Here is a 20,150-nt window from a genome sequence, read left to right as displayed (position 1 = left end):
ATGTTTTTTAGTAAATCTCTTTGAAGAATGAATAAAATTCTCTTTAGAGTCATATTTAAGAATTATTTTCTATTACTTTATTGTTTTGAAAACCTTTTCAAGTGTTAAATCCTCATAATAAATATCATTTAGGAATTTTCTTGGAGATAGAATGTTGTATTAATTTTTCATTCTTCAATTTATTTTTTACTTCATTTTACAACTTATTCACATTTTCTAATTTTTCCTTAAATATGTTGTATCCAAAACTTATTGTTTTTTGTTATAAAAAATTAATAAGTGTACTAAATCATATAAGTAATAAAAGTGAATAAATTCATATATCATTTTTCACATAAATTTATTTTGTTCAGAAAAATCATGTTTATTTATTAATTAAAGCTAAGAATTTTTCTTTTTGAAATAATGAAAAATAATGATTTTTAATTATAAAACAATTCTAAAATTGTAGAAAGCAACTGAATTGATTGAATGAAAATACTAGTATTTAACTTTTAATCAAGCACCAATTCACAATCATACACAACACTAATCATCAATAAGCAACATTCACTCATCAAAACACAAATATCACTCAACAATCATATCAATTGATAACATATTTAACTAAACATAAATCTTATAATCTATCAAACATAAATTCATACTCCTTAATACGAAATTAAATCATTTATTAGCGTTCCTTACTGGTGGAATCAAACAACTCAAACTCAAACATCTCCTCTCCTAGTTCAGATAACTTTATCGATACCTACATACCACAAGTTTATGATCAGGATAAACCCTTAGAATCACTGATCGACAAGGAATTAGAAAAGGAGATTGAACGACACATGCAGCAAGATTAACTTGCATGCATAGAAACTAACTCACTCTATAAAGAAAATCGATCAAAGAAAGTTGAAGATCTCATTGTCGTGATCACTTAAGCACTTCCTGACAATCAAAGAAATTACTAAGGGATTAGAAAGTTTAAAAAGAAAAGAAAGTTTAAAGAGAAAGGATAGAAAATCTAGAAAAAAAGTTATACAAAAATGATTTAAAACACTTGTAGACTCTAATACTCTATTTTCTATGTCCTTACGAATATCAAAACTCAAGTATAAAATATAATCTATAAAATAAATCATAGCTAAATATAAAAACTAAATTACTAATTAAACTTTATGAAAAAAAAATGTATACTTAAAAAAATACAAACTAATTTTAAATTAAAAACTATATGTTAATTTTAATATTTCAAAAAGTAATAAGTAAAAAACAAAAAAAAATATTGCTAAAATAAATAAAAGCGCTCATTAATTATTAAAAACATGCTTTTTAAGAAAAATAAATAAACAGAGAGAAACAAAAACACGATTTAAAGAAAAAAAAAACCTTGAAAGCTCAATTTGAAAAACTTAAATAAACAAAATTACATTTCTAAATACTGACGTCTCGAACGAAATAAAAAAGAGAAAAAAATGAAATCTTTCTAATAAAATTGAATTACACCATTTTTTAAGCCATATGTTTCTTAACAAATGTTGAGTGTGAAACAAAACTATTTAATTCAAAATTACTTATTAAAGTGATATAAAAGATAACTATTATTGAAGTGATATATTTGAAGATAAGGATTTTTGAAAAGAAATTCGAAAAGTAACAAGTGATATTTTAACGTGTTTTGGACTCCGAAACCAATGGCTTGTGTTGCAGAGAAATTATCATCAAGAAGATTGGGAAAACCATGGCGTGGTCGTGTGTGTCAGTGTCTTGTTCCATTCTTCACTTTCTCCCCGCCGCCTCCGATCCTCCCTACAGAATTCTCCAAAACCACCCTCATCTCACTCTCCTCTCCAATTGTCCCAACATCGCTACCCTCAAACAAATCCATTCCCTCATCATCAGAACGGGTCTCCACAATACCCTCTTCGCTCAGAGCAAGCTCATTGAGTTCTGCGCCCTTTCCCCTTCCCAGGACCTCTCCTACGCCCTCTCTCTCTTCCATTCCATTCAACACCCCAACATCTTCATCTGCAACACCCTCATCCGCGCTCACTCCCTCACCCCCTCTCCCACCTCCTCGTTAGACCTCTACAACCACATGTTACACTCTGGTCTTCATCCCAATTCCCACACCTTCCCCTTTCTCTTTAAGTCCTGCGCCAAAGCCAGAGCCACCCACCTGGGGAAACAGCTCCACGCTCACGTGTTCAAGCTCGCCCTCCACTGTCATCCCCACGTCCATACTTCCCTCATTCACATGTACTCCCAATTGGGTGAATTGCAGCATGCGCGATTGGTGTTTGATAAAAGTGCTTTCAGAGATGCTGTGTCATTCACCGCTCTTATTACTGGGTATGTCTCAGAGGGCCACGTGGACGATGCCCGACGCCTTTTTGATGAAATTCCCGCCAAAGATGTGGTTTCGTGGAATGCCATGATTGCTGGGTATGTTCAAGGTGGTCGCTTTGAAGAAGCCTTGGCTTGCTTTAGCAGCATGCAGGAGGCTGACGTGTCACCGAATAAGAGTACAATGGTGAGTGTTCTTTCTGCTTGTGGGCATTTGGGATCGCTAGAGTTGGGAAAATGGATCGGTTCTTGGGTTAGAGATCAGGGGCTTGGTTCGAATATTCAGCTTGTTAACGCGCTTGTTGATATGTATTGTAAGTGTGGTGAAATTGATATGGCTCGTGAGCTGTTTGACGAGTTAAGGGAAAAAGATTTGATTTTGTGGAATACTATGATTGGTGGTTATTCCTACTTGAGTTTGTACGCAGAGGCCTTGGCTTTGTTTGATCTCATGCTCAGAGAAAAAGTGACGCCTAATGATGTAACGTTCTTGGGCGTTCTTCCGGCTTGTGCTTGCCTAGGTGCTCTTGACCTTGGTAAGTGGGTTCATGCATATGTTGATAAAATCTTGAAAGGAACGAATAATGTTTCTCTTTGGACTAGTATCATTGACATGTATGCAAAGTGTGGTTGCGTTGAGGTGGCGGAACAAGTGTTTAGAAGCAATGGGTCTAGAACTTTGGCTTCTTGGAATGCCATGATATCAGGGTTCGCTATGAATGGACATGCAGAGAGGGCTCTTGCACATTTCGAAGAAATGATCAAAGAGGGGTTCCAGCCCGATGATATCACGTTTGTTGGAGTATTGTCTGCTTGTACACAAGCTGGTTTGGTAGATCTTGGACACCGATATTTTACTTCAATGAATCAAGATTACGGGATCTCACCAAAATTGCAACACTATGGTTGCATGATAGATCTCCTAGCTAGAAGTGGGAAGTTCGAAGAAGCTAAAGTTATGATGGGAAATATGGAGATGGAACCGGATGGAGCTATTTGGGGTTCCCTGCTAAATGCTTGTAGGATTTATGGACAGGTTGAATTCGGTGAATATGTTGCAGAACAACTCTTTCAATTAGAGCCAGAAAATTCCGGGGCATACGTGCTTTTGTCAAACATATATGCAGGAGCTGGCAGGTGGGACGATGTTGCAAGGATAAGAACCAGGTTAAACGACAAAGGAATGAAGAAAGTTCCCGGATGCACCTCCATAGAGATTGATGGTGTTGTGCATGAGTTCCTCGTTGGTGATAAGCTGCACTCGCAGAGTGAATATATTTATAGAATGTTGGACGAGATAGATAAGCTTTTGGAGGAGTCTGGGTTTGTGCCTGATACTTCTGAGGTACTCTATGATATGGATGAGGAATGGAAGGAAGGGGCTTTGAGTCAACACAGTGAGAAGTTGGCTATTGCCTTCGGCTTGATAAGCACAAAACCTGGGACTACAATTAGGATCGTCAAGAATCTTCGTGTTTGTAGAAATTGCCATTCGGCTACCAAGCTAATATCCAAGATCTTCAATAGGGAAATAATTGCGAGAGATAGAAACCGTTTTCACCATTTCAAAGACGGGTTTTGCTCATGCAATGACTGCTGGTGAAACTTCATCTCTGTTCAATAGAATATTAGTTTACACTTAACAACCATTTCTTCTGCATAAGTGCAAGTGCAAGTGTAATATTAGATTACACTTAACAACCATCTCGATCATTAATGATCGAGATTCATTACAGCTTAATGTCCAAAGTAATTGAATGAACCAAAGAAAATTGAATAGGGGGAAGGAGTAATTACACTTGGAATGACAATGATGAGAGTAGCAACAAACAGTTGCCTTAGCTCTGCCGTCACCCTCTGTTAACGCACAAATGAAAAAAAAAAATGTAAATCAAAACCTAACAATATTCAGATATCTGGAAATTCACAAATCTCTTCCATGACAATAGTTCTGAAACTGTATCCGCGGTTCAAAAGTTTTTGTCGAGACATGAAAGAAGAAGGGAAAGAAAACAGAGAAGTATAATACACTACAGTTAGAACAGCGCTTAGCCATGGTGAACTTTTGATCCGGTGAAGCCAAGCTACTACTCCAAAAGAAGAATTAGCAGTAACATTTCTGTGGGCCATCTTCAAAATTTTGATTGATCAAAAGATAACAATGGAAGTTATCCTAGTAAACAGACGAATAACTTAGGTAGCTTTAGATGAATGATTAATGAAGTTGGTGGCATATCTGTACCGAGATTTGATGAAGATAATAAATCATTAACTTAAAATTACTCTCCAAAACGGAGAAGGGTGGGTGGGAATTTAGTGGTTTCTTGACTATTTTTAAATGTATGAATGGAAGGTGTGGATACATGCAATACCTCTTAATAATAAATAATTATCTAATAAATAAATTTCTTTCGAAATCATCAATGAATTCAGGATGGTTATGGATTAAATTTTTAAAATCTAAAAATATAGATCTAATCCAAATTCAATAAAATAAATTAAATTTATAATTCAAAAGATTTTAATTAGAACTATTTGATTTATATATTTTTTAATTCAATTTGAATTAGATTAAATCTAAATTAGATTAACTTTAACAATTAGATTTAATTTGATGTAGGATCGACTGAATAAACATAATCTGAGATCAATCATACAAGTGTTTGAGATAGTCTGAATTTGATTTAGGTTCAACTAATTGGTCGAATAGATACTTAATTTGATCCCATCGAAACATGTTTTTCTTAATCTGACCTAATTTCAAATAAAGTTGCACCGGAACAAACTTATTTGAATAAAATAATTCAATCATCATCAAATATAAAACATATATTTAAATATCAAACTATTGTTAATAATTAAAAAATATAGATATCAATAATATTTTTAAACAATTGATGTTATTTTTCAATTAAGGTTTATCAAGATTTTTTTAACATGTATTGACGAAGTTCTTTTTTTTTTTCAATTAACATCGATGAAGATTATTATTTATTGATGTCAACCACAAATATTTAAATTAACATTAATCAAAATAATTTTTTATATTACTGATTTTTTTCTTAAATTTTAGATCAATGTTGGCTAAAATATTTTATCATTTGACATTATAACAAACAAAAATCCTACCTATATATTGACTCAAAATTTTCGCAATCAAAAATAGAAAAAAAAATCTAAAAAATTATTGGCAAAAGAAAAATTGATATTTAGGATTACAAACATTAACAAATAATCATGATAGACAATAGTGAAAAAAATTAGTTCACGATATATAGTTTTTTGACATTAATAAAGAAGAAATCCTTAAAAAATATCAAATAAAAAATAATAACACGGTCTACAATATAAAAACAAAAAAAAACCTCAATAAAATAAAAATAAATAAATAATTCTTATCATACATCAATAAAAGAATGTAGAAAAAAATCTCGTTCTTAGTCAACAAAAAAAGTGACCATCATATATGTTAATCGAAAAAAAGAGTCTAGTTTAAGTAAAAGAATAACTTCCTCCATATTAATTGAGAAAATTTTGATAAATATTGAGCAAAAAATAAGAATATAATTTACAAAAAATAATAAAAATAGTTCTAACATCTATCATATATCAATAAAAAAATTTGTTATTCTTAGAAAAAAAATAGACGAAAAAATTTAGTTGAAGCAAAAATATAACTTCTCAACATTAAGGAAGAAAATCTTGCAAAATAAGAATAACATTAACAGAAGAAAAATAATACTAACAATTTAAATAAAAAATAAATATTATGACAGATCAATTATAAAAAGTAATTTCTCATTCTTGATTCTTCACAAAATACCAACCGGAATAAAATTAAGAAGAAAATAGGAATACAGAAACAAATAAATATGAAAATATGAAAGACTTAAAATTATTATTTTTAGATAAATTTTAAAATTATCTAATTTAAATAATCCAATTATTTTTGTAAAATTCTTAACTTTTTTTTTTTAAATTCTATATTTAAACTATATATTCTGTCATAGACTATTTTAAATTTTCCATAAAAATAATTATTCTTTTAAAAGAATTATCTCTGTATGTTGTTAAATTTGTTATCTTAATTCAATGTGCCACTTTAAATCTAATTTTTTAACATAATAAAATTATCTTCACCGTTTCTCAAAGATGGGTTTTGTTCACCCAATGAGAGGTGACGAAAGTATGTCAACCTGATGAATTGGATAGAAGAAAGGCCAACGATTTGCATTCATATAACCGATAATCGAAAAATATTTGATCTCTCACTATACAATGAAATGCAAATCTTTCTTTATTTCAAATGCATATATACATGTGACGAGTTCGTTGATTGGGTTGAAGCTAAGATAGTTCAATGTAATGCAGCTGAATTCCATATCCAAGTTGTCAGATGTCGAATTTATGGGTTGGAGGGTGGGTTGAAGGAGTTCTTTCTCGCAGTTGCCAAAACGGTCTTGTCTGCTACGATGAAGTATGCTGCTCCTGCCACTGTTTACAGAATGTGCTACTTATTAGATCACTAATTATTCCAACAACCATAGTAACTGTTATGAGGAGAGAATTGGAGCATCCTAGGATGATAATAGTTACCTGTGGAAATTATGAGAGCTTGAGCACTGTGATTGAGATTTGCTTTTGCCCAAGGTAGCATCTTCACACTAGCCAGCTGCAGATCGAACCAATGCAAACAGATCATGATTCATGAACACTTTATGCCAAAAATAATTGAATGAAAGAAAGAAAATTCAAAAGGTGGAAGTAATGTTTACAGTTGGGATGGCAGTGGCAATAGTAGCAACAACAGCTGCCTTGACTCCTGCCATAACACCCTCTGTTTACACACAAAACAAAAATGTAAATGAAAACACATAATATTCAGATATGGTGAAATTTGCAGAAAGCTGTGCATGTATTACCGTGAGAACAGCGCTTGGCCAAGGCCAACTTTTGATCCAGGGAAGCCAAGCTTGTCCTTTCAAAAGAAGAATTAGCAGCAACATTTCTCTTGGCCATCTTCCAAAATTTGGTTGGACAAAAGCTAAGAATGGAACAAGTGTTGGTAAAATCAGATGAATGATTGAAGTATGTTTGGTTGAATAGCTGCTGAAGTTGGTGGCATATTTATACTGAGTTTTGGTGAAGAAAACAAAATCATTTGTTTAAAACTATTTCCGAAAAAAGTGGGTAGTGTGCAGTTTGATGGTTTCAATTGAAATCCACGGTCTCAGACAGTTGTTTTTCACTAAAGTATCCGTTTCGGTTTTGGTCTGTTGATGCTTCTGTTGTTCCCTGAATTATTTTCATACTTTATCCAAGTTTGGGCATGTGAGGATTTTTGTCCTATCTTATTCTAACACAGTGCACTGAGGAATGGAAGTACTGGTCTTATCCACAGCTGCCATAAAACTCCAAAACCAAATCACACCGTCTTTAATTTGAAGCCTTAATTGTTGTCTTGGTTCTAGTATTGTTTTTCCTGATTTAATCTGTTCTTTTATTTTTTCCGATTAATTCCTCCTATTTGTAAAAGTAGTTTAATTAATTTTCTTTTATATTTTAAGATTAACGTTGTACACACAGTTTATAATATATTTAATTTTTATAATTAAAAAAAAATATCACCTGATAAATTAATATTATGTTACATAACACTATCAATATCATTGTGATGTAACATTGTTATCATGATAATATCTTATAAAAATTAAAAATAATGTTTTGATCAAACAAATATTTTAATTATTTCTATATTTTTATTTTAAAAGAATTAAAGGAATAAAAAATCCTATTCCAATTCAAAGTTTCTTAAAATTTTTATTTTTGATAAACTACCACTTAAACTGATTATATATTTCAATCCAATTTTTCTTAAAATTTTCTATTTTCAATAAGTTTAACTTATTTATATTATATTATATTATTTTGTTATTATCATCTTCTTATAATAAATATTACTTTTAGAATATTATTCAATATTATAATATAAGTGTACAATCTTATAAATATAATTAATTTTTTATATACTCTAATAATCATATTTATATTCACTACTTCGTTTTTATAAATAATAAAATTGTAATCTTTTCAACTTTAAAATCACATGTTATATCACATGTAAAAAGAAAAACAGAGAAAAAAATTCCGGTAAGAATAACCATAATACGTCTAAAAGTAATTTTCAACTGATATGTGTAAAAAAAACATTTTGATTATCTTTGTTTAGTCCGCCACTTTTTTAGTAATATAATAAGAAAACTAAAAAAGAGTGCTGGTGGTTTAGATAGAATATGGACAAAAACCATGGGCATTTCTCCTACATCAATCCCAATAACTAAATATTTTACAGTACTAAGATATCAGAGTCAATATCATGATACCATGTTCAGGGTAGGTTAATAGATTATTGTAATTGCATCTCCAGTCATTTTCTTTAATAAAAATAAAAATATAAAGGATGTGATAAAGTTTCTTTATAAATTAGATCATTTTTATAAACTAAAAATAACTTATACATAAATTATCGTATAGTTCTCATATAATCTATATATTTTTAAATTTACATATAAATTAATTTTAGCGTCGGTACATGTTTAAATTTCTTTTCCAACCATAACATTAACAATTATACATATATTCATAAGACCGAGTGCGTTTGCAAAAATGGGTTCAATGTGATGAAACATTGGATTCATCACTGTTAAAGTTGCAATAAGAAAACATTGGCATCTTTAGTTAGATTGCAACACGTGTTGAACTCCCCATGTGCTATATTCTGGCTGTGGGACTCTAAAAAGCTGTGGGATAAGTTTTTTTTATTATTTTCGAAGAGAGAAAGTAGGAAATTATTTTCTAGAACTTTTTATTATTTTAAAAATTAAAAAAGTATTTATTAAAATTAAAATATTAATGAGACGTATTTTTAGATATACCAAAGGTAAAATAATTACTAAAAATATAATATTGTAAAAGATGAAACAGCCAACCTGAGTTCTATCACTTCAACTTTTTCCCATTTGAACTGATTCTATGCTGATTATCTCCATATGACAGTTATTTTCTAATTTCCTATATTTTAATACAGTGGCATGAGAATGCATATGCTAAAAGTCCAAATAGTAAAACACAGCAAATTACTGTTAAACTATTACCCTTCCTGTTCTGAAGTGTTCAGTGTTCATGACTAATTTATTAAGCATTTATTTATCTGTTCTGTGGTATTAGATCTTACCTTACACTATAAAATATATACACACAAGGGCTTGTTGTGGATATTATTTATTCACACTATATTTTCTTTAATTTTTTATAATTATCACTGTCAAAAGTTAAAATTAATAGTTTCATTTTTATAACTGATAAGCCACTAAGATAAAGTCTTTACGTGATTAATGCTTCCTTATAATCCATGCTTTCTCTGCACTGCTCTTGGCTGTTAGCACAGAAGAAGACATATTTTAACAGCAATGCTCATGACCCAATACGTACTTATTATCTCCCTCTTTCATTTTCCTTCTTAACCTTTTAATCTGACATAAATGAATAAAAGGTTTAATTTCTTATGTTATTATTTAAACATTTTCATTTTATACACTTACCACTCATATTTGTTTTTCTACATTTTATCATTATTTTTTCCTACATTTTACTTAATTATTTATTACCAATATACATTGATGAACTCATGGTGAGATAATGTCAATAGGCGGTGAGACCAGCCAGGGTTTTATACTGATATAGCAATGTAAGAACTTCATTTTATCAAGTAAAAAGAATTACAATTTCTCTAAATAAAAATATTATCTCTTAATTAGAAATAAAGAAGAAGAAAAAAAATATTGAAAGAGCCTTTAGCATATTACTTTCTAAATATTTTTTAAAAGGATGGGGTGATAAAGAATTATTTTTCTTTTCTTAAAGTTAAATTTATATAAGGGAATCCATATACATGGTTGTTGTTAAGTAGGTAAGTTATCCATTCATTTCATTATTGTAAAAATATCTTTACTATTTTCACGATCTTTATGTTTGTATATGATTCTTGTAATTGTGGAAGTTGTCATTGGGCTACCCAGAAAATATAGATTTTCAATACTAAGAAAATTGCACTCGCAAAAAAGAAAGGCAGTTGATTTGCATTTTTAATAATTAACTGATGTTTGGTACATAAGTGCTCTCTCACTGTAATGCAAAAAGCCTTCTTTATTATAATTTTTCTGAATACATACATATGTGATGAGTTGGATGATCGGTTAATGCTACGATAGCTGAATTCAACAACCAAGTTGTCAGATTTGGAATTCATGGGTTGGAGGGTGGATTGAAGGAGTTCTTTCTTGCGGTTGCCAAAACTGTCTTGTCTGCTACGATGAAATATGCTGCTCCAGCCGCTGTTTACAAAATGTGCTACTTATTAGATCACTAATTCCAACAACCATAGCAACTGTTATGAGGAGAGAATTGGAGCATCCTAGGATGATAATAGTTACCTGTGGAAATTATGAGAGCTTGAGCACTGTGATTGAGATTTGCTTTTGCCCAAGGTAGCATCTTCACACTAGCCAGCTGCAGATCGAACCAATGCAAACAGATCATGATTCATGAACACTTTATGCCTAAAATAATTGAATGAAAGAAAGAAAGAAAATTGAAAAGGTGGAAGTAATAGTTACAGTTGGGATTGCACTGGCAATAGTAGCAACAACAGCTGCCTTGGCTCCTGCCATCACACCCTCTGTTTACGCACAAAACAAAAATTAAATGAAAACCAAATAATATTTAGATACGGTCAAATTTGCAGAAAGTTGTGCATTGTATTACCGTGAGAACAGCGCTTGGCCAAGGCCAACTTTTGATCTATAGAAGCCAAAGTAGTTCTTTCAAAAGAAGAATTACCAGCGACATTTCTCTTGGCCATCTTCCAAAATTTGGTTGCACGAACAAGTGTTGATAAAAACAGATAAATAAGTGAAATATTTTTGTTTGAGTAGCTGCTGAAGTTGGTGACATATTTATACTGAGTTTTGGCGAAGAAAATAAATCATTTACTTAAAACTATTTTCGAAAAAAGAGAAAGAGAGGACTTTGGCAGGTGCAGTTTGATGGTTTCAAATAAAACCACAGTCTCAGACAGTTGTTTTCAGTTTGGGTCAGTTGATACTTCATGCTTTTGCTGTTCCCCAAATACTCCTACATTATACTACTTTGTATTTTCATAAGGTTGCAAATTAAATTAGTTTTATCCATTTTTTTATAGTGAATTGTGGTCCATCTTCTGAAATTGTAATTAGAAGTACTTCATGAATATAAAATTAAATTTAAAAATAAAGATTATTCTTATTTATATTTCAATTTACTCAAAAAAAGGACAAATTGAATGGAAAATTTGTAAATATCTACAATTAATCTGATAAAATAACAGTCTAATGGTAAATCATTTGACTGTGAAACCAATTTTTAAGTTGAAACTTCTGGGTCATCTGTATTCTTGAATCTGATTATATGTTTTGCACACGTTTCCTTATCCTGTTAAAGCAGGCAAGAAACAACGTGCTTACATTATCCTCACGCCCGACATAAATCGATAAAACAAATATTTCGTCTTTTTACCAGTGATCTACATGTCTTTCTTTACCTTGTTTAAGAAAGTAAAAGTAAAGTTACTTTATCTTACTTTGTTTTTTTCAACGCCAAGGGCCCAAAAACAATGGGCATTCATCTCTGATGCATTATTCATGGATCCAAATAAATAACTAAATATTTAATAAATAAAAATCAAAACTATACATAATAGCAGAGGAATTAATTTCTCTTGTCACTGGTAGAAAATCAATTTTTTGACTTAATTACTTTATTTTAACTAATAATAGTTTTTAAAAAATATTTTAATTCAATTAATTAATCTCTGGCATTTGGTTACAGCATCAGAACATGTATTGTTGTAAAACAATGGATTGAAGTTGGTGGGTTAGCACTTATGTCCATTGGATGAGTGGGAGTGGTTCTGCTATGTTGGTTTAGATTGCAACACGTGTTGAAGTGAATGCAGGGAAATCGCACTCACCGCAGAGAGGGGGGTAACATTTTAAGTATTTCTTTTCTGCGATTTCTGCATCTAACATTGATTCTCTGTCACATCCTCACTTTCCAATATTTTCTTCTATTATATAACTCAAACTGCATAAACTCAGTCATTCAATTCAGATTTATAATAATCACACCATCTTTTCAACACAGAAAAAAAATAAATAAACAGTAATCACTATTTCGTATATAGTGATAAAAGAGTAACCTAACCTAATTTGAACTCTTAATCTCACTTATTTTAACTCATTTTTACAACTCTAATTTCTACTACTTATAACTCTTTTAGTTTTAAAATAAACACGTTTATATTTTTTTCTTATCATCTTATTATAAAATGAGATTCACACATGTTTAATCTTTACTCAGAAATATATGTTTATAATAAATAACATTCACCTCATTTACATTTTATTTTTAATAAATACTACTTTCTCTTTTATTTTATTTAAAATACCATATAAAACTAAACTATGCATTACATTTTTAAAATATGAAATAAATATTTTTTATATAAAATTTAAATGATTTAATTATTGCATATTACAATATAATAAAAACTAAATTAAAAATTTCTTAAAAATATAAAAAATATTATATTTATGAGAAAATAATAATTTGATATCAAATAAATAAATAGATATAAATATATTACTAAATTTTTTAACTTATTACTATATTTACATATAACTTTAAATCATGGAAAATAAAAATATAAATAACATGAGGATTATGATAGTTACTTTATTAAGAGTATAAAAAAAAAGAAGTAAATAACTATTTTAAGATTAAAATATGATAATATCTTTCAGTCTCCTTCAGAGAAACACGAGAGACACTTTATTTAAAATGTAAAAAAAAAAAATCTTTTATTAAAATATAAACAAATTTGATATTTATTAAAAACATATAAGTAGGAGTATTATTGTATTAAAAGTATCAAATATATGCATCTATTTTAATTTTAATGTGGCTTTAATAAATATAACATCCTCTAATTTTTTATATGAAATATGAATTTAATTTTAAATAGGACAAAATAGTTATGATCAGACTCCATTGCGGTGTGTAAAAAGGTGCTTACATGCAGAGGTTAAGAGTCACATTACAGAAAAAAAAAAAAAAACAAAAAAAACTGCTTTCTTTACCTTAACCTTTACCTACACTCGAATAAATCAGAAGTTATATTCTCACCATAATTAAATTAGAGAATACACCTGGAAATCTAATAAGACCAACGTTACAGGAAAATAAATATATACTTTCACCTATAATTAATGTGGCAAGATCAGATATAGTTGGATGTTCCATATATACCATCACCTATAATTTATGCATTATTAAATAGATATATAGATTATGAGTGAGTAAGTGTTATTATTGTAGATAGAGCTTAAAATAATATTTGAAAAAAAAATAGAACACTTTTACCAAGTTAAAAAATATAAAAAAAATAACATAATTTTGAAAAATAAATACTTATTGGTTATTGTTAGTCTTAGGTGCCGTGTGAAATTGGAGCGTATAAGTACATAAAAAGAGTGAGAAACCGATGAATGTAAGAGATTTTAGCTATAAAAAATCTATCATGTAGATTCTAAATGGCGGATTAATTCATATATGTTCTGAACTGTGGAGAAATATATATAAGGAGTTATGTTTTATAATGATGGTTGTCTACGAGTAAAATGTTTAAATTTAATTAAGTTTATTTTTTTATTTAATTTAAATCCAGAGAGATCTTCTAGAAAATGTTATTTTCATAATCTTTAAAAGAAAAAAAATTGTCATCATATTTATGGAATTATTCAGTAAAATTGAGATTTTTGCATGCTGTTGAATATATTGCAAATTTGATAAGAGATACATAGCATGTACTTTTTTTATTTTAATGGTTGAGATTGTTGATTAGACGTCTATAATTAAAAAAAATCAAAACTTTTGGTTTAGAATTATATTTACTTATGGAGACAAATACTTTACTTTAAATAATAGAAATTATCGAATTTTTTTCATTAATGATACATATTAAGTTTTTTATTTTACATATAGCATGTTGTTTGTTATATTTACTTATATAACATAGTTAAAAATTTGATTTTTGAGAAATCAAAATTTTAATATCTTTCATTCGAAACTTGTTTGTCAAGGAAATTAATTCTGTGAATGATTTAGAATTTTAATTTAGAGAAATTTATTTTTATTTTTTACTTTCAAACCTTCTCCATTCTTTTTTTTTTTTTTTTATCTAGCAGCCGTTTCCCTCTCATTTTTCTTATATAATTATGTAAAATCTAGTCATACAAATTTAATCAAAACTATAATAGTACTTGAGTATTGTGTTAAAGGAGTTTATAAAAATTCAATCATCTTTTCAACCAACCTATTTGACAAAATATTTTTATAAATGTAGAGAACTAGTATGTGCCTATAATATAGTATGTCTGATTTTTTATGTAATGTAGTATATGTGTATGCGTTTCCACCATGGACCATTTAACCCCAACATTCATTCACTATGTCTCAGGTTCATTGAATTCCATAACAAGAGATTAAAATAAATTAAATTTAACAATTTATAAATATACTCAACCACGAAGATTTTGGGACAAGATTTTGATGCTGCTATTAACTCCTAAGGTTTTTTTCTAAATTCCCTAACTAGGCTCATAGGTATGGAAGGTGCAATAGGAATGCAGAAATTCACATGACAACAATTATTTAAATATATTCATTGTTATTGCGTCCTCCAATGATTCATGAAGCAGTAGGTTGAATACTATGTAGCCCTAACTCTAGATTAAATAAATAATAATGCATGAATTAGTTGTTGAACATCGTCGTAATTGTCCTTGTTATTGATCCTGTGCAAAGACTAAGACGTGTATATAAACAAAGTTAACAAATTTTGTATGCCTCTATGGAGTCTTAGAGAGATGTGACTGAATTAAAAAGAAAAGAGAGAGAATAGCAAGGTGATGATGAAGATGGTGAAAGAGACACTAAAGGACAGGGAAAATTATAGGATGGATCGATCACTGTACTTATGATATTCAAAGTGAATAGGTCAGTTATTATTACTTTTAATTTTAATTATTTCCCTGTCTCTACACCAATTTTAACTATTTAATAGACGTTTCTCTTTGAAATGAATCATAATTAATAATGCAATTATTAGTGTAATAAGATTTTTTGCTAAATAAATTACTCTATAAAGGTTTCACATGAGATAAAATAAAATACTAGAAGGATAAAATAAAATAAAAATGAGGAGAATGTAAATTACCAAAAAACGTCTATATACAAAATTTTTGTACATAATATTTACCACTTTATGAAATTTTAATTACATTTTATTAATTTTTTTTAGCATACAAAGATTTTTTTTATATTTTTTTAATTAAGTATATGCTATTTAATTTTTACATTAAACCGCGTCATGTAATTGTTGTTATCTTTCGTCATCTCGTAGGTATATATGTATTCACGTGTGTTGGATATAAAAAATACAAATTTATTAAGAAAAAAAATATGTGTTGGATATAAAATTATATCGCAGTTAATATAGAAATACAACATATTTTCATTGAAAAGCCATTAAATTACAAAATTATCATGTTTTTCAACTGCTTTTACATTATCACATGTTATCAAGAGACGGTCTCATGACCATTAATGATGGAAGATTTAATCAAAAGTGTATTTGATAATGAGAACATTATACTCTTTAATAACTTTCATGATATCAACTATCCCATCACCACTATTGATGGTTGATAAAAATAATTTTTTATTTTACATATATAATTTTATATTAATAATTAGTGTAAAAGAAATTATATTTAATATCACTCATTTATATATTCTAAATTGTTTTGGGTTCTAATTAAATTGTAAGTTTAATTCAATTTCACAAAACTAATAAGTAAGGTAAAATTTACATTTATTTATATATTTTATATTGATTTTATCTCCCATCGATATATGAGACTTTTAACACAAATACAATTAAAAAACTATTTTATAACATTCTTAATTTTATCATATTCGTTGTAAATATTTGGTCTAGAAACATATAAACAAATGTTTTATCTATAATTTTACAAAATTTAAATAAGTTTGGCAAACCTTGACTTATATGTGTCTTAGGAAGCCGTGGGTCCCTACAAGCCAAATATATAAATAAAATGTTTCTTTTTTAATTTTATGTATTTTGGCCTCTCAAATTCTATACATTTAGAAAAAAAAAATTGCAGACTTGATATAATAGAAACGATCAATCTACTAAATACATATATATTATTTCCTCATTTTAAAATAAAAATACTTTTATCAAAATTAGTCCATGAGAGTAAGCTAAATAATAGCAAGATTTTGCTACTGTTGGTCTCTTGATCCTACATCATTTTGGAGATTTGTTTGGAGAAAACTTTGGTTTGCAAAGTATAATGTGTTATTTGTTTAATTATTTACATTAAAAATAATTAAATAAAATTTTCAAATTTATAGTTTTGTAACTAAGGTCATGAACATAATCATTCTCCTCCTGTTGTTTAATTTTTAAACACCTATTAATTAGTGTTATAACTTAATTCCCGTAAACCTTAAATATTAAATTAATGTAATTAATGAATTATATATTCAAATACTTCTGGAATTTTCATAATTTTAACATTGTTCTATTATCATTATACACTTTCAGAATTAAAATATAACTGTGTACAAAACTTGTTTTTGACTTTGGTTTATTTGACAAAATTAGATTATAAGTTAGCTCCTAGTTTGTAAGTTGCTATCTTATAAGTCAAGATTCGAGGATTTATATATAAAATGGCATCTAATAATTATAAGAATATTATTAAATAATAGTTAATTTAAAAATAAAAAATAATTAGATATTATACTAACTAATTTAAAAATTATTTTATAAATTAAAAATTATTAATATCTAAAATAGCTCTATTATTAATAAAAATTTATAACGAAGAAATTAATTTATCAAAATTTCTAAACGCACACTCTCCTTTGCAAAATTCACCCCTTACGCACTAAAATAACACTACACTCTTTTTCTTTTTTTAACTTTAAATTCTTCTTATCCCACTCAAAACTCAAATAAGTTCAAATCTTAATATTCAATTTCTCTTTAGTATCTATAACTCATGTAAACAAAATATATCCTGAAATAAATTAAAACTCCCGAAATTTTAAATTTGATTTTCACTTAAAAAATATTTCACACACTTATACTAGTTTAATTTAAACTTTGATCGCTATCATATTAATCTAAGGAAGTACTTATCTTAATAATTTAATTTATTGTACTAAACAAATATATTAATAAAATATGAACGATTATTAAAGAAATATAAATTATACTTGATTATGTTATATAACATGATTGTGGCGTTGACGAGAAAGAGAAAAAAAAAATCCACGTATTATATATATTATTTAATATGAAACAATTTTGTAACTTCAAATATGTTTGACTTTCTTAATAAATGACTAAGGTTTCCCTTAGATAAGAAGGTACACAAGATCCTCACAACTTTTCATATAATCAACATATTTGAATAGAAGCAAACAAGAGAGTCTTGTTTTGTGGCTTTCCCTACTTCATCAACAACCTTGAAAGCAAAAGTAGTTTTATTCAACGAAGTTAAACTTATTAAGTAATACTTTTATGTGATACGTCGGCAACTTATACTTTATCACACTATTACATTAGATCTCCAGATAAAATTTTCCCCTAAGATTAGATTTATATGTTAAAGAAAGTGATTTTTAATCTGCTGAAGTGACCAAATAGTTCTTAGTTGTGACTTGTTTATGCTTTAGTTTTGCAGCGGGCGAGGGGAAACAATGTACATGCTTGAAAGGTGAAGGTGAAAGAAGGGAGTAACGAGGGAGATCCAAGAAAGAAAAAGAACTATCAAATCGTATTAGTTGGGTTGGAATGCTATAATGGCTCCAACATATGATTAAGCCTTTTCTCATTACACAGCTGATGGACATTATAAGCATGATTACTTTTGTTGCCTCTAATTATTTGGTGAAAGTTGTGATTTTCTGTTCTGTGCTGAAGGAGAGGAGAGGGGTACCAATGTATGTGTGTCTGTAATTGGACGACATTGTCTGCTAATAGACATGTCACCTCTTAGAGTACGGTGTATATATAACTCCACAATTTTATCAATCAAACTCATTTTCGAATACTCTCTGATAAAATTAATATATATCTAATAATAAAATTGATTTTAAAGAGATTATGGAAAGGAAAAAATGAAATTGTTTAATAAAAACTGAAGCACTGACATAAACTCCTCAGTCCTCAGTCACTTCACCCCAAGATCTAACCTCCAAAAGAAAACAAAAGGTCTGAAAGAAATGAGAAAAAGTGATGTAAGTACTTGACTATTTGGACACACATAATCTTACAGCTCATTCATGCTTAAAGAACTGAATCAATGACATGATAAAAGCTGATGCTTGCCCATATAATGCTGTACTCCATTAGAATGCAAATCTAAATGCTGTCTTCCTTTTAGTGATATATGGCAAAATTTACCACCTAAATGACAGAAGATGTGTCAAATTTAGGAAACTCTTATCCGTGGAGGAGAAAGTCACCTCACCACAATAGTTTTTCATCATGTTTCTCTTCACACTTTACTAGTAGTATGTATGAAAATGCTTTTTTTTAATTCTTTCACAAGTTTTTCTCATTATATTCTTTGGTTGAGATCGATGTGCAATTAATCTTTAGGAAGCCACAATGTATATTATGTTTAAAGTTGCAGTAAGTCGTGCTCTCTCTTACATACCAACCAATAGAAAATGAACAACTTTTACTCCAGGGAGGAAAACAGTCCCTTTCTTTTCATTACGGAGGCAGAGAAAGATAAGGGATTGGAAGTACGCAATGAAGGTTTATTGTAATTCGAGCTGCCATGGAAGAGAGCACCAAAGTTTGGGTTGTCATCCATAATGCACCACTGACTCATTGTAGGTATATTTGATTTATTGATACTTTAGGTAAGAAAAGGATTCCTGCTGAATTTTGATTGGTTTTCTTTGGTTTAAATGTTAAGATCAAATTATTGCTGTCATTTTTTCACTGCATTCAAAATGGTCCACACTGCCTACAATCCTTTTATTCCCCTCTCACTTCATCATTACTGTTAGCAACACATTCCCAAATCGTCTCTACTTATATTATTAACAAATTCCAGACATTCATTACCCCTGATTTCAGAAATTATAGCATCTCTCTCTCTCTCTCTCTCTCCAAAACAATGTAACCCAATGATCATAAAAACTCAAGCAAGCTTTAAGAACCTTAGTTTATTATAAAGGGTAGTAGATAATCACCACAAATTAAATTTTACAATATTTTACCAAAAAATACGTTTTCTTTTTTCTTTCTTTTGTTCGTTCGGTGAAAAGGACATGTGAATGCGCAGATGTGAAAATAGCCATACGAGAAAAAGGTATACAATGTTATAAAGTATTGTTAGAATAAAGCGATTTTCATCTTTTCTTCCCTGCATTTTTCTCATCAATGAGAAGTGTAATTATTGTCATCACATGACTTCTTAAGCTTTCATGAGAATCACATTAGGACAATTATGGGATCCCACTTTTTTTACACCTACAAATCCTCAACTACTGATAATTTTATTGGTAGAGACATATCAATATTATTATAATGAGAAATAAACTGCGAG

At 28.9% G+C, this 20,150-nt stretch overlaps 3 protein-coding genes across 3 annotated transcripts; 1 reads left to right on the top strand and 2 right to left on the bottom strand.

Moving 5' to 3' along the window:
• The first annotated feature begins 1,664 nt into the window (after positions 1-1,664).
• Positions 1,665-4,069, top strand: LOC106765837 (pentatricopeptide repeat-containing protein At1g08070, chloroplastic). The gene has a single exon (XM_014650594.2). It carries the CDS (start codon positions 1,730-1,732, stop codon positions 3,935-3,937), a length of 2,208 nt encoding a protein of 735 aa, XP_014506080.1. The 5' UTR covers positions 1,665-1,729; the 3' UTR covers positions 3,938-4,069.
• Positions 4,070-6,538: 2,469 nt separating this feature from the next.
• Positions 6,539-7,449, bottom strand: LOC106767688 (early nodulin-93). The gene is made up of 4 exons (XM_014652628.2): positions 7,257-7,449; positions 7,110-7,171; positions 6,931-7,006; positions 6,539-6,828 (listed from the first exon to the last, which is right to left on the bottom strand). Exons 1-4 carry the CDS (start codon positions 7,351-7,353, stop codon positions 6,740-6,742), a joined length of 324 nt encoding a protein of 107 aa, XP_014508114.1. The 5' UTR covers positions 7,354-7,449; the 3' UTR covers positions 6,539-6,739.
• Positions 7,450-10,440: 2,991 nt separating this feature from the next.
• LOC106767689 (early nodulin-93-like) lies at positions 10,441-11,329 on the bottom strand. The gene is made up of 4 exons (XM_014652629.2): positions 11,158-11,329; positions 11,010-11,071; positions 10,827-10,902; positions 10,441-10,727 (listed from the first exon to the last, which is right to left on the bottom strand). Exons 1-4 carry the CDS (start codon positions 11,252-11,254, stop codon positions 10,639-10,641), a joined length of 324 nt encoding a protein of 107 aa, XP_014508115.1. The 5' UTR covers positions 11,255-11,329; the 3' UTR covers positions 10,441-10,638.
• Positions 11,330-20,150: the final 8,821 nt, after the last annotated feature.

This window comes from Vigna radiata, chromosome 7 (assembly GCF_000741045.1).
Source record: "Vigna radiata var. radiata cultivar VC1973A chromosome 7, Vradiata_ver6, whole genome shotgun sequence".
Taxonomy (NCBI): Eukaryota; Viridiplantae; Streptophyta; class Magnoliopsida; order Fabales; family Fabaceae; genus Vigna; species Vigna radiata.
This window is presented reverse-complemented; position numbering and strand designations above follow the sequence as displayed.

Bases quoted from the DNA above. Each gene is read 5' to 3' on its own strand.
- LOC106767689 (XM_014652629.2), bottom strand. From the start codon at position 11,254: ATGGCCAAGAGAAATGTCGCTGGTAATTCTTCTTTTGAAAGAACTACT. The intron at 10,903-11,009 runs GTAACTATTACT...TTCGATCTGCAG, and splicing joins TTGCCAGTGCAATCCCAACT to CTGGCTAGTGTGAAGATGCT. The intron at 10,728-10,826 runs GTAACTATTATC...TTTTGTAAACAG, and splicing joins AGCTCTCATAATTTCCACAG to CGGCTGGAGCAGCATATTTC.
- LOC106767688 (XM_014652628.2), bottom strand. From the start codon at position 7,353: ATGGCCAAGAGAAATGTTGCTGCTAATTCTTCTTTTGAAAGGACAAGC. The intron at 7,007-7,109 runs GTAAACATTACT...TTCGATCTGCAG, and splicing joins TTGCCACTGCCATCCCAACT to CTGGCTAGTGTGAAGATGCT. The intron at 6,829-6,930 runs GTAACTATTATC...TTCTGTAAACAG, and splicing joins AGCTCTCATAATTTCCACAG to TGGCAGGAGCAGCATACTTC.
- LOC106765837 (XM_014650594.2), top strand. From the start codon at position 1,730: ATGGCGTGGTCGTGTGTGTCAGTGTCTTGTTCCATTCTTCACTTTCTC.